A 15,814-nucleotide genomic window follows, 5' to 3' on the forward strand; every position below is an offset into this window, starting at 1 on the left:
CTCTGACTCTCATTTCTCCATGTGACACTCGTTCTCCGTCTGCACGTGATCCACATTCCTTAAATATTCCCTTCCTCCAGTTCGTTTTTCCTTGACACGCAAAAACTCCCTGCTCTTTGCCTGCACTTTCCCTGCTTCATACTGCTCTGTGCTGGGCTTCAATCTAGAGTCGAACTGAATTAAACTCAACATCGTTCTTAATGACAAATATGCATGTTAATAAGTAAAAATAAATAAGAAAAAGGACAAAAAGTTATATTTTCCTTACGCCTCATTTACAAGTGCACATCCATTAGTTAATTCAACATTTTATTTTACATTTGATTTAAGTTAAAACACATTTCAACATTAAATTTTATATTTTAGTCACTCTTGACTTTTTCCAAACCAGTTTAAGATATTTTTGTTTGGTTGAACACAAAAGAAGATATTCTGAAGAATGTTGAAAAACCTGCAACCATTGACCACCATAGAAGTAAAAACAAATCCTATGGAAGTCAATGGTTGCAGGTTTCCAACATTCTTCAGAATATCTTTTGTGTTTAACAGAACAAAATATCTCAAATTGATTTGGAGCAAGTCAACGGTGTGTAAATTATGACAATTTTTATTTTTGAGTAAACTATCCATATTAATTAATACATTTTTGCTTTAGTTTCTTTGTTGCTCCATTTGTGCTGCTTAAAGAGCCCTTTATATGGGTTTTTGAAAATGACCTTCCATGCATGTGTAACAAGCACTAAGTGAAGTGAAATGTACAGCTAAGGCTTTATTCTGAAAGTGCGTTGTGTTTAAAACTATTGATTCATCTATAAAAGAGTCGACTCAGAGTGGTTTAAATAAATTGTCGCTGTAACGAATCTTTAAACGTGTCTGTTTGACGTCTATAAAGAATTCAAGACCCGCCATTTGTATAGCACAGACCCCAGAAAATTGAACCCCCCGGCCCCACCCACAAACACTGTAGAAAGAAAAAGATGAAGACAAACACTGTAGCAGATCCCGGCTGAATCATGTCACGAAGACGCTGTGCTCTGAAGTGTGAGGAAAAGTTAGTGTTATTTTCCCTACTCAAAGATGAGGCTGTGAAGAGTCTGTGATATAAGTTTATTTTTGCAAAAATACTTCAGCATTATAGCCCCAGACTTGTGCTGTGTTCTCATAATTTTTCTGATATGTGCTTCAGTAATCTACACGCTTGCAACAGGGGATTCATCAGCCATTCGTTAAAGGAAGGATCAGAATATACTATTGATGTATGGGACTTTGTCAGAGTTTGACAAGAACTTTACAGTACACAGTTCATAGATCAGTTTCTTCCTCTATTTTACAAGTGTAAGTGTCTTAAGTGGGATTAAAATGGTTGCCTCCTTGTTTTCTGTATGCTCTTGTTAGCATTTTGAGTCTGAGAAAAGCGCAATATAAATAAAATGTATTATTATTATTATTATTTTCTCTAGCTTGCAAATTATGTATTTAATTGTGTTTTGTTACTTGTAAACGCTCCACGTGGCTTGTACTGTACCTAGTTAACTCTTAATATTCACATATCGCTTTGTTTACAAACTTAACCGTGTTGCGAACCTCTGCTGTTTGTCGTTGCTATGGCCACTGTCAGCTGTTCCTACACACGTGCTGTGGTCAAGCTTCAAAATAGTTCAGCTTTTGCCACAGCGTGGATTAATACTGAATGAGTGTCACTGTTATTACTTGGGGTTGTGGTTAAGAAAAGAGCAATATGCTGGTGTTTAACTGCATTGCTTTAATGCACTCTTGCATTGGGCTCACACATACACTCTGCACTCGGACTACTTCAAAATAGTTGATAAACTGTGGTGGGCTATTTACTATGTCTCTTGCTGAATGCAGTCGACCAATCATAACAGACTGGGTCATCTGACCAAACAGCGCAGATTAGCATCGCGCTAAGGGGAGGTTTGGGAACAAATGAATGATATCATATGGGAGTCGTTGAAATATTTTGTAAAAATAAATGCATATTATAAGACAATGAAAGTGTTTTTTGACCTTGCATGTATATCAGCCTGTTGTTGGAGACCCTCAAAAAATATGACCATTTAAAAATCATAATAGGGGCTCTTTAAAGTTTTTTTGGGGGAAATAGTGCTATATAAATGTTTTAATTTACACAGATTGTTTGAATGAATGTTTACAAAAACATTTTTTTTATTTAAAAGTTGTGATCAAAGTAATGACTTCACTTTTTGCATTAAAAGAAAAACAATAATAAAAGATTATACTAAATTACTAACTAGGTGTATTAAGTGTTTTTTTTAATAAGAATGCAGCCTTTAAGCCATAATAATATCATTATAATCTCAGACAATTATTACACCAATTACCCATTAAATCTGATCTCACTTTTCAGATTAAGGACCACACACCAAAAAAAAAAAGAAAATCAAAATACATTTTGGATTAAGAAAACGAAAACATTATTTGTGACCCTTCAAATGCTGGTGTGGATCAGGAGGGTGGATCCATCAAAGACAGCAGCAACTCATGCATTCACACACGCACAGCAACAGACACACACACACACGCACAGCAACAGACACACACACACACACACACACACACACACGCACACTCACACACGCACACACGCACACACACAAATTTACTAGTCAATAGTGATACCATGAAGCCATCATTTAGAGTAAAGCAGAGAGGATTTTTGCCTGATGATAGAGAGGTGAGATCTTCATTGCTGATATAAGACAGATGTTTTGACAGATATCCTCATAATCTGTCTGATGTCTTTCCCAAAACTGAGACTCACTTTGACTGCTAGTTTACTAAGCGTTGATGTCTTCATGAAAATGATCTGTCTGACTCTTTACCTTTAGTGCATGATCATGCAAAAGTGTGTTGCAAACCTTTATCCTTTTTGTTGGGAAAAAAAGAAATAAATCAGTATAAGCCTTTACATAACAAACTTGTTTTGAATGGTCAATGAACTACTTTAGGTAGGCAAATATTAAAACTTAAAACGTGGTAATAAACAAAATTGTGAGGTCACTAGCAGGGGTTAAAGTAAAAAAAAATCCAGCTGTTATTATTAATCAGCTGTTTATTATTATTTCACAAAACCTCTGTCAACATTTTTTATAAAAGTCATTAGATTAAAAATTATGCCTTATGATTATGACTTATCTCCTCTGTCTCACTCGCAGTTCATGTGTGTGTGGGCTGCGTGTGATGAAAGACAATGACAATGAATCTCGAGGCTCATATGTTGACTTTTTGTATAACAATTTTTTTTTGTTTACATATGATATTGCATTAATTTGCATACATGTTTTATAAGCTATAAAATGAAAGCCTCAGTGTGGTATAATGAGTTATCATTATACAAAAATCAAGTAAATCTTTGGATTTCTTTGATTCGTAGATTATGTAGGCTTTTTTAAAAACAGATATAAGAACTATTATTAACTGTAATTTTCCAAATGGTAAAAAGATTGGTTTGTCAACTCAACTATGACCAACAATATCCTTCTTTCATTTTGCTGCTTTGTCAAAATACGTCTGTAGACACGTGTGTTTGCACGTGTTACTGTCCCGAGTGTTGACAAATATTTGTTGAACATTTAGGGGCAGATCACAAAAAGCACGCCTTTCCGTTCCAAAAACGTGAGGCACACCACGCTGCCGTTTATGTTGACAAGAAAAAAGAAGTGCGGTGCTCTTTTGTATGTCCATAAGAAACGACTAAATCAGCTGAGAGTCATGTTGCTGTCAATGTTAAAATTGTAATGTTTAATAATATGGTGATATTCAAGATCTGTAAAGTAATAAAGCTCTGGATAACTTGACACAGCGACCACAAGTCTCTTTTCCATCATTAAAAGGTCGCCATAGTCGCCTTGATAACACAAACCTTGCTGTCACTTCATCAGAAAACCTGCAGTGCTTTCATTTGATTGAAGAATGAAAAAGCAACTGACTTAACACGCTTTTCCCGCTCGAGCACACAGCGCGCAACAGCAAAACGTGAGGCGTGTAGGGCGCATAAGCAGCACGTAAAACACTCACGACCGTTAATAAACCATTTAAAAGATGCTCCTCTTAACGCAAAAAGCGTGTTCGCAGTGATCGACCCCTTATGCAGCCAAACTTTAAAAATATATAAAATAATAGTTTTTAATCGTTTAACTGATACCTTTAATGGGCTACAAACACACCCTTTCGGTTAACGGTTGATTGATTATTTTGAGCATACCTAATTAAACCGCATACTCGGGCTCTAAAATATATATTTCTTTTTCCCTCACGGCCGCAAGCCGGAGATCCGGCACGGTGCCGGAATACTATAAGCCCTGCACTAGTAGATATGAGATGATCATGCTTGTTTTTTTTTGGCTGGTTTAACTAGGTAAATTACAAGTTTTTCCAAATAGTAATATTAAATTCAGTTTGCAAGAACATGCAAGAAACCAGATGTCAGTAAGTTAGTCTATATTTCAAAGTATTTTTATGATCTGATTTAATTTAAATCAAATCAAAACAATAGCTATGTTTCCATCCATCTATTTTTATGTGCATTTCGGAGATGCGCATAAAAAAACGGTTGATGGAAACGCCAAGATGTGCATAAATTTTGAAAATGCGCATAATAAAATGTATGCGCATAACTGAGGAGGATAAACTTTTTATTTGATAAGAAAAGATGTGCATAAACTACGATGGAAATGCTTTACTGAACAAATTCCAATATGCACATTAAAAAAGTCACGTTATTTAGATGTAAGAGATCATATGATGATAAAACTGTGTGGAGATGGACAAACCAGCAGGCTGAGCAGACTGTAAAACATCTGAAGTATTGTTGTGGTCAATCTAAAATGCCTTAACCGTTTCAGTATTAGTGTTATTATATTATTAATGAGTCCCAGAACTGTCAAGAGAGCGTCTGTGCTCCGCATCTCACGCCACCACGTTCATTGCATGTTGCCATTGTCTTCTGAGATGCAAGTCATTCATTAAATGAGAAGATTCATGCAGATTCTCCTACCACAATAAAATTCAGTTTTTACCTTTGATATTTGGCACCAGTTAAGCGAGAAGTGACGATTATGTTCTCTTTGCCTCATTGGATGGAAACGCTGCCTTATTCCCAAGTCTTTTGTGCGATTATTCCAGTTTTGTGCATAAATTTAATTAGCATTTTTGGATGAAAACATAGCTATCGGCAGAAATAATTTTAAAACAATAAATATGTTGAAGCTTTTTTATGTTGAAGCATGCAATTAGTTTTATAATGAATGTTCATTCTACAAGTCACGGGTAAATTGTATAAAAAGTATTTAAAAACTAAAACGGCAATGAAGCCATTTAAATTTAAAGGATGACAGTTGCAAATATATTATATTTGAAAAATATTACTAGTGGAATTTAGGTTACCGTTATACTAGTTAGAATATTATCCAACAAAACAAATAATGGCAAATAAATTAATTATTTCATATCTCACAATTTTGACCTAATATCCCACAATTTGGCTTTCCTTCTGATTTCTTATGCTAACTTCTATAACTTTCTAAGGTCTTAACTTTGACTGATATTATCTTGTTTAAAATTTTAGATAATGTTTTTTCAGCAGTACTACAGTGCATTATGTGTGTATATTAGCATTTTTTATTATAACTATGCATGCTTGGTGAATTAAAGTTTGAATTTTAACTTCAACGTGCGAATTTTAAATAAACGCTTCAAAATGTCAATTATCATAATTGATCAACCTCGGTCCATACATCCCAGATGACAGGTGGATACTTCACATCACTTCATGTTTCTATTGAAAGTTCAATATACAGGTGCAGAGATTCATTTGTGAGACCCAATGTGAACTGATATTCCTCAAACAGTAAGGCTGCAATCATGCATGCCGAAGCCCACCAAATATTCCTGTTACTGCAAGAACAACATGAAGCGGGAAGAGGGAATGTGGGACGCGTCCTTTGATCTGTCAGGACAGGAAAAGGGAAACTCGATCTCTCCCCATTAATGCATTCCTCTGGCTCACACGAAACACGCAACCTCACACGCACACACACGTGTACAAAATGAAAAAAATGGATACAAAATAAAACAGAGAATATGATGTGCTTCTTACCTGCTCTGAGCCTCAACTGCAGCACGCGAGCCATTCGGACTGGGACTGTTGACAAAAAAAAGTCAGAGACAGTGGCATTAATAAGATGTTATTATTGTGAATGTTAGAAGATATCCAGACAGACTCACTTTAGGACGAGGTGTAGGTTGGCAGAGAGACGAGGATCTGTGAATTGTGTTGTTCTGTTGTTGTGGTCCACAAAATATACCCGTCCCGTGGCGGTGTTCCTTATTTCCCAGCCCGGGGGCAATGGACCCAACTCCTCACAGTTTACATTACTAAGATCCCTGCAGAGAAGAGTTTTCAGCAGTTTTAATAATCTTAATCAGGGTTATCACGATTAACTAAAACCTAAACCACTAAATTACCCCCCCCCCCCCCCCCCCCCCCACACACACACACACACTTTATAGCATGAAAGATTTATATATAATGACTTTATATTATAAAATCATGTTTATATTAATTTTGATTTAAAACTTACTAAAACTCAACCTAAAACAAAGTGAAAATCTAAAAAAGATAAATTAATTTTACCACAGCATCTCATTGATGCAAGGATAATACTTTGATTAGATTGTGTTTTTCCCCCTTAAACTATAAGTTCTTGTCCACAGAATTTAGCTATGCTTATATTAATAATTATATCTTTTTAATCATAATATCGGTAATATTTAAAAGAATGTGGTACACAGTAACCGGTTTCAAGGTTTACCCGGTTTGAAAAAGTGAAGGTTTTAAAACTGCTAAAATTTTCTGTTATACCGTTCCTAAGGTATATGTAAGGGTTTTTTAATGTGTTTTTCTAAATGTGTTGTAAAGAAATATGTGTTTTTTAACTAATGAAGAGAGCAGAACTCAATTATTTATTTCAATTATTTAGCCTGACTTGTTTACTGTCCCAAAATATTATAAATGTTTCCTAAAATAAAATGTATTTTGTTTGATAGAGGAAAAGTTATTATTATTTTTTTACCCAGACATTTAAAAAGAACATATTTTAGAGCAGTAATCACAATACCGTGATACCGCAACATTTTTAACGAAGGTTATCATACCGCCAGAAACTTAAACCGGCCCATGCCTAGTACAGAGACAGTGTAATCAATGAATAAATGCGTACAGTCAAAATATACAGGGTATATTTCTACTACTTCAAAGCAAAAGAATATAAACAGTGCCTAGATCACTTTACATTAACATGCTCCTCAAAGCGAGAAAGACAAAAACAATACAAACAAAGTGAGAAGACAGACAAAACACAGGTCAAAACAAGAGAAAGTCAGACAAAACAAACTTCAGAGATGCTGCTTTCAGGTTTCTGCCAAACTTCAAATGAAAAGAGCAAAAACATGTGCAGCGGTGCAAAAGTGCTCAGCGATGTCAACTCTGAAAAGACTAGAAAAATAACCCATAGCCCACCCTCATTTTTTTCCAATCATGTTCTGCTCTTGAATAAATGACAAGCAGCTCTGCCTACACAAATACTGGCTGAACGGTTTCTGCATGCAGTTTTTTCAAGGTTGCTTCTCTCTTTTTTCCTCATTTTGACAATTTATCATCACTCAAAGAGCACATTGACATGCACACCAATAGACTTTCTCATTTGGCCACACACACCAAAATATTTCTAAGTCATTCCAAGCAAATACAGTGACAAAAAAGAAAGTTTTAAAAAACGATTAACTGTTATAACACTATTACAGGTGGTGTTTGTGTACCTGGGCACTCTGGGGTCATGCCATGTGCTGACGCCCGTCTGTGTGTGCAGGAAGTAGACTTGGCCCTGCTGCGTGGTCCGTTGCTCTGTGAATAAACACCAGGGGGCGATATCAGTCATTTACAATGTATAAAAAAATGACAGGGTTAAATACAACCATTGTTTAAGTTATTGTCTGTGTTAGTTCCTTTCATTCTTTCACTTTCAGTTTGACTTCTTGCATGCTTGTCTGATCTATTACAGTAAACTGTGTCTGCTCCAGACTAATGAATCAACTTGTAGCGGAATAGTTGTTAAATATATACAAGCAGATAATTGATGTAAACATGATCGTTCCCAAAACCACAAAGATTGAACTAAATTTCTAAGTCAGACACCGCTAAATGAAATTCAGTTTACAGAGCAACATTTTAAATCTGTTCGATGTAATACATTATCCATTATGATCAACATTTATAAATGAGAGAAGATGATGGTTTAACCTCTATCTGACTAACCACATTTAATAAGCTCTGAAAGTAGTGGTTTAAAATACAGTGTTCATATCACCATATGACTTAAAATATTAACACACTTTTTTACATTACTTTTCTTTGTCTGTTACCTCAACACTAAAATTAAATAAGAGTTTCTGCAGGTTTCTTCAAATCAAATTTAAGACCCTTTTAAGACCATTATGAATGAAATTTTAGACTTATACATGGCTAAACACTAAGGTTTTTTTTTCTAATGGCCTGGTTACTTCTGTAAATAGTTTCTGTATTAATGGAAGATTGTGTAAAAGGATGCGTTGCTCTAGTTTTCTTTCCCTGATTAGGAAATTTAATAAGGAGAATTTGCTGTAAAAATGTCTAACAGCTGTTGTGAATTGTATCTCTTTGCAATAAAAAAACTTACATTTAAAAAAGAAGTTTTGAGATGGATTATTGGTGATTGGGTGTTGGCCAGATTGGGTAGCTTCACTGGGACATAGGCAAATTAAGACCTGTTTAAAATGGTTTAATACCTACAACACAATATTTCAGTGAATTTAAGACTGTTTAAGCCTAAAATTTTGTTTTTGAAATTTATGACTTGTTATGACCCTGTAAATAAACTGGTTTGCAGGTCTTAAATGCCTTAATTGTCTCCCAGTCATTCATTCATTCATTCATTCATTCATTTTCTTTTCGCCTTAGTCCCTTTATTAGTCTGGGGTCACCACAGCGGAATGAACCGCCAACTAATCCAACATATGTTTTACACAGCGGATGCCTTTCCAGCTGCAACCAAGTACTGGGAAAGACCCATGCACACTCTTTTTCAAACATACATTTCAGCCAATTTAGCTTATCTATTATATAATACAGCTGCCAATACCTATAATATAGCTAATTCACCTATAGCGCATGTCTTTGGACTGTGGAGGAAACTGGAGCACCTGGAGGAAACCCACGCCAACATGGGGAGAACATGCATACTCCACACAGCGACCAGCGACCTTCTTGCTGTGAGGCGATCGTGCTACCCACTGTGCCACCGTGACACCCATCTCCCAGTCAGGGGAAATAAAAATGAATTAAGCTAAATTCATTTTATTATTTAATTTCAGGGCCCATGAAATTAATGTAACTCTTGTGTGTTCTGTAAACAAAAATATTATTAATCGCTATTAAAAATGATAATTTGTGAAAACACAATTGTACAATGGTACATTTCTCTGTTAAATCAAACTTTTAGTTTGTAGGTTTGTCAAAAAGACCAAGAGTGTGTATTTGTAGATTGATTTATGCTAATAAAATGACCTCCTAATGGATCTAAGTAGATACAATTACTAACGTAACAAAAAGCAAACTGCTGCCTATTCAAACAAAGTTGTTTTTCAACAGAGACACACACCGGATAATCTAGATACAGGCCTTTATATAATTATTAATTTTGTAGGCTATTTTGCATCTACATGCAAACTAATTCTCATTAGATTATAAGTAGACTGTTAGGTTGGGGTTAGGGTTAGTGTAAGTTGACATGTACTTGCAAAGTTTCTTATAATCAGTTAAATGTCTGTTGAAGGAGCAGTATCAGCAGATATTAAGCAGACAGTCTAATAATACTCAAATGAGAAGTAATTTGCTTGTAGCTGCAATGCAACCTTTAGTCAACAAAATGTGCCATAAGGACCATTAAAATAAAGTCTTACCATTTTTTTAACGGCATTTAAAATAATAAATGTATTTATAGTATTTACGTATTTAATTTAAACTTGAATATAGTTTAGTTTCGACACATGCACTTGACCTGTATTCAAAGTCTACAGACCCACATTAAGCTACTTTGAGTAGCGCAGAGCACACAGAGCTCTATTTAACCTGTGTCTATAACCTCTGCCCTCTGAATCTCTCCATGGACTCACACACACACACACAGACCGAGAGGGATTTCCAGGTCACATGTCTGACCCTGCAGCTGGTGCTGACGGCATGTCGCAGAAATTTCAGGCCAGTTCCTTTTCTTCACACTACAGACATTTTAATTACTTCTACTGCTGTACAAATTTCCAGCACAAGTGCATGTGCGGATAAAACTCATAATTTCAGAGTGTATTTTTGACCATTGCAAGTTGGCTGATATTAATGGAAGAACTGCTATGTGTGTGTGAACGCACCATATCCCTCAGGCAGGTCGGGCGGTGTGTGTAGGTGAGTTCTGCTCATGTAGTTTCTGTGTCTCTGAGAGCGAACCCTCCGCTCCTGCACCCGTGGGTCGTCTGCAGGTACACCCGCTGCCCCATTGGGTGTCATGATGGGTGTGTTTTCATCTACCAGGCAGCTGAGAGGCCGGCCGGGGCTTGAGTACTCAGATGCAGGCCTGTGTTTGTGTAAACAAAGAAAAAGAATGCATGAGATAAGGGATTAAATGGCTTAAATGTCCCTGCAGCTTGTGCTAGCACCATTAAGATCATGGGTTTGATACCCAGGTAAAACACATGATGATTATAACATCATGGCTCTGAATGAGTGTGTGTTAAATGTGAAGTGGAAATGTTGTAGAAATTTAGCAAGTATGATTATTTTAATGTAAAACATGGGAAAACATATCCTAGATCACAGATTTATTTTGTTAATGAAAGCACAAATTGCACGTGCATCGTTTCATGCAGTTCTTTGCATCAAATTTGGATGACTCCAGTTATAAAGACCATTATTGGTTAATAATGGTTTATGATTGACCTTATTCTTGAAGTACGTAGGCGCAGCCATTAGAATCCTTTTGGCTTGAGACTTCCGGTCTCATTCACTTCCATTGTTTTTCAGATGTTAAAAATAGCTTGTTATGCTGCTTCATGTTGCAAACTGATCTGACTGAATGGGAATTTCTAAAACAATCGCTAAAACAGGAGCACTTCTGCATTGAAGAATAAGGTCAATACCATAATTTAGTTAATACTTGGGTGTCCATCTTGAGAATTGGTTTAAAAAACATTTAAAAGATTCTTCAAGAAGCTATCTTAGTGTCAGTTCACAGCATCAACTGACGTAGGCAGACTGTGGGACCACTGTTACACCCCGTTGAGGTGTTTTTGTTTGTGAGTATCTGAGTTTGTGTTCACATACTGCACATGGTATATTACTGCATGTTGGGCTGTAGAATATCTGCAAAGTGATGTGCTGCAATCTGGCTAGACCATCCCAGCCAACACCTCACAACAAATGGCCCTATGCACTAGGATGTTTAATTTCAGTAAGGCTGTCCCGATGCTTCCAGTGAACTTTCAGGCCATCATAAGCTCGCCACATTTAAGACTTCCCTTGTTCAATATAATGTGTGTCTCACACTGGATAAGAATCAGAGCATATCTTTAAAAGGAACTTACAAAATGTACTTTACCACAATATTCTCTGTGGGATTTCAGAGCTTTTGCTCCTCATCACACTTACATTTAAATGTGTTTTCATCTCGTTTCATGCTTGAACAAGCGAGTGAATGCTTGAATCTATTTAACTGACTATTTTCTGATTATATTACATTATCTTTGCCTTTCAAGGAATCTCATAAAATTGAAGATAGTCACATCAGCCTTTCACCAGAAGTTTTCAGTGTCCTTTACAACACTGTGCATACAGACAATTTGGTTAGCTAAAATGCATTGATCCTACAATGATTTCAGTCTGCAAATCAGTTGCATATCAAACAAAACTAGAACAATACACGAGAATAGAAACCCCCACACCAAATTAATTTAGACTTCAATAAACAGATTTATTGGTCTTAACTGGTTTAAAATGTCCATCAGTCTGACATGCTGAGAATTCACCAAATTCACCCTAAAAATAACAAACAGATCAAACTGACCAACAAGCCACATAAGGGTGGATCGTCCCATCCAGAAAATCCACCTGAACTGAAACTAAGGTAAGCCAAAATGTCTTGTTTCTAGACTACTATTGTAGCTTGTGAAGTGTAAACCACTCAGATCTTGAACAAAAAACTATGGGAAAAAATGGGAAAAACACCAGATTAATAGGTTACAATGGGGTTTAGCTGGTTAAAGCATATTTAAAAAAAAACCTCTAAAGCCAGCAAACCGTCCAGCTAACAATCTAAGGCTGGTTTATGTAGTTTTTTACTCCCAGAAGTATTACTAAATGCTTTCATTGGTCTTCTGGGTTAGAGATTCATAGTAAAACTGTACAAATTGGGTAAAAAAAAAAGACAAAAAAAACAACAACTCCCGATTAATAGGTTAAGATGGTGCGTAGCTGGTTGAAGCATATTCAAAAAAACCCTAAAGCCAGTGTACAGTTCAGCAAACCATCTAAGGCTGGTTTATGTTGTTTTTTTATTCCCAGAAAGACCACTAAATGCTTTTGTTGCTTTTGCTCGGTTACAGATTCATATTAAAACTGTACAAATTGGTAAAAAAGACAAACAAAAAAAATGCCAGATTAGTAGGGTAAGATGGCGCTTAGCTGGATGAAACATTCAAAAACCCTCTAAAGCAAGCTTACAGCACAGCAAACCATCTAAGGCTGTTTTTTTATTCCCAGAAGGATAACTAAATGCTTTTGTTGGTGTTCTGGGTTATAGATTCATATTATAACTGTACAAATTGGTAAAAAAAGACAAACAAACAAACAAAAAAGCCAGATTAATATGTTAAGATGGCACTTAGCCAGTTGAAACATTCAAAACTATCTAAAGCCAGGAAACAGTCCCACTAATCATCTAAGTTTATGTTATGTAGATTTTTTTATTTATGCATGTCTTTGTGTTCTGGGTTACAGATTCATATTAAAACTGTACAAATAGGTTTCAGCTCTGAAAGCCAAAGCACTCGATGACCCTTTGGCATGACATTCAAATCTCAGTAGTACAGAATGTCCAGTTGCTTTGGATACTAAATTATTAATGTAACATATCAGCGCCGTGCAATCTCAGTAGACAAGCACTGGCAAACAAAACGAGGAGCTAAATAACTTTCAACGTGACAGTCGCGGACCTGCAGCCTTTCCAAACAAGGGAGTGAAATTTTCTGTCCTGCTCCAGCTGCCCAGGTCAAGCGTAAGTGCTGTTATTGTGAAGTGGAAACATCTAAGAGCAACAGCAGCTCAGCCGTGAAGCGACTGGCAACACGAGCTCAGCGAATGGGGACCGAGTGCTGAATCATGTAGCGCATAAACACAGCCTGAACTTGCTTTCAATATACCCACTTTTCCACTCGGTTTCAACACTTCAGAGGTTTAAAACGTCTATTTGAAAGTAACGTCAGTGTGAAAACGATGTTTCAAGAGCTTCTGTGGCTGTAAACTGTAGTGTGTGCTGAGCATTAAGACCAACTGAGTCTTGTCGACACATTACCTCACTAACATGCACTAAATCCCCACAGGTATACGATAACGTCTAGAGGAAAGACTAGAAACTGAAGCTGTGGAGTAGAAACAGAATAGCATATGGGTGTTTCATCAACTGCGAGAACTATTGGCTCAGCTTTTGGAGTAAACCTTTTGTTATTTGAGGTATAAAATGCAGTAGAGATTAAGAATTTAAGAAATGCAGTCCAACACATTTTTAGTCTTGAAATGTTGTCTGGAATGTTTCTTGGTCTTTATGGTTGAGTGTTTTTTTTAAAGTTTAAGATGCTCCCAGACATGGCTTTATATCTTTCATCTGTACTCTGGATAAATTTAGGTAATTGTCTGAAATGGCTATGATGACAGATGTGGACGACACACAATATTCTTTTGTCTGGCAAACATGAACGCACACAAAATGACCATCGTATTTAATAAAACACTGTAAACCCAGTGACCTGGGCAGTTATATGGGTAAGCCAAAATGCCCTTTGTTTCAGACTACCAACTATTTGAATCTCTGACAAAAAACAAGTGAAATAAATAAATAAATAAATAATACATTGCAAATTAATATTTATATACATATTAGGGCTGGGCGATAAAATCGGTATTGATATTTATTGACTGAACACCATTGTCAATATCGATAAAAAAAAGATTCTTTATGTAGTTTCGTTATAAAGCGCTATAGTTTTATTAAAATGTGTCTGCTGAGCGCACGCCTTGGAAGCAGTGCCAATAAGCTTTGGGTGTAAGGCGCGCGACTTGCATGAACATGCGTATTTTCCAGGCGCACCCAGAACATCTGAACTTTTCCAAATGCCGCGAGCGCACTGCAATTTATGTAACCAGAACTAACCAATCTAATCAGAACTAACCTGCTTCACACTTTGTATGGAATCTACACATTTCAGTAATAACTAATTACCTCAGACAAACACAGCGCATCCAAACACTGCAGCGCCTTTTACTTTTCTGCATAAACCTGCATCGGAGCTGCAGCAATGATTTGTCTGTTTGTCATCCTCTGAGAAAATGGTTGACGGTCACCTAGTTAGGAGAGACGCCAGGAGAGTGCGAGCACAAAGTCCATTGTAATTGGTCAAGGAATCCATGTGCACGCGCTTGTCACTTCAGGTCAGAATAACAACACATGCAAAAATGAGTGCCGTGAAGCAGCAGTGAGGAGATTGTAAATAAAAAAGGATGCAAGGATGTCACCAGAGTGGCTTTTTGGTTTCTTTTCTTGTGCATCCCAGCCACTAGATCCCCATCTGAAAGATTTTTTAGCATAGGGGTAATTTGGAATGTTGCAATATGTATTTGAAAAATGATGGTTAGGTCCTTCACTTGAAAGCTCAGATTTGATTATCATAATTTGTGTTGTTGACAAAGTTTGAAATTTACTGTATCATTATTATTCATACCTTAAAAGTTTGCTTTGATTGTTGAAATATTTTATTTATCGAGTTTAAGTGTCTCTTTAACACTTATGTTTATTTTATTATAAAGAGATATTTTGTATAAGTATTTTTGTTTTTGACTATTAATATTATTTGCCTTATAATACTTATAAATAAAAATAAAGTGGTTAAATAACAAAAAAAAAATCCTAATATTCCTAAATAAAGTAATTAAAATAAAGTTGTACTTAAATATATGGTCAAATAAAGGTAAACAAATAAAACAAATATCAATTAAATCTAAAAAATTAAATAGTATAAAAAAAAAATAAAAAAAAATATAATAATAATAATAATAATAATAATAATAATAATATATATATATATATATATATATATATATATATATATATATATATATATATATATATATATATATATATATATAATAAAATGAAATAAAATAAATTAAAGACACTGGCACATACTACAAAGGAAAGCTGACCCCACCTGGTAGGTCTTTCCCACTGGGTGCTGCGTGTGATATGATTCAGATACTGGATCCGGCCAGATGCAGTTCTCCTCTCCTCCCAGCTGCAGACAGAACACAAAGAGACATTCATGCAGATGAACAAACAGACAGACAGACACACGCACATGGCGCAGGAACAAACACAGGGCTCGGATAAGAGCGCTGGCTGATACTGTTGAGTATCTG

The 15,814-nt window shown here is 35.9% G+C and overlaps 1 protein-coding gene across 2 annotated transcripts in view; it reads right to left on the minus strand.

The window, feature by feature from the left end:
• smurf2 (SMAD specific E3 ubiquitin protein ligase 2) overlaps positions 1-15,814 on the minus strand; it is an 83,414-nt gene that overhangs the window by 16,699 nt on the left and 50,901 nt on the right. For both annotated transcript variants that reach the window (XM_056453464.1, XM_056453463.1), the window contains exons 7-11: positions 15,607-15,690; positions 10,504-10,706; positions 7,861-7,945; positions 6,268-6,426; positions 6,140-6,184 (exon numbers count right to left, since the gene is read on the minus strand). In XM_056453464.1, the coding sequence (XP_056309439.1) occupies positions 6,140-6,184; positions 6,268-6,426; positions 7,861-7,945; positions 10,504-10,706; positions 15,607-15,690 (576 nt within the window). The remainder of the gene's footprint in view (positions 1-6,139; positions 6,185-6,267; positions 6,427-7,860; positions 7,946-10,503; positions 10,707-15,606; positions 15,691-15,814) is intronic.

The sequence above is a fragment of the Danio aesculapii genome, chromosome 3, assembly GCF_903798145.1.
Source record: "Danio aesculapii chromosome 3, fDanAes4.1, whole genome shotgun sequence".
In the NCBI taxonomy this organism is placed as follows: domain Eukaryota; kingdom Metazoa; phylum Chordata; class Actinopteri; order Cypriniformes; family Danionidae; genus Danio; species Danio aesculapii.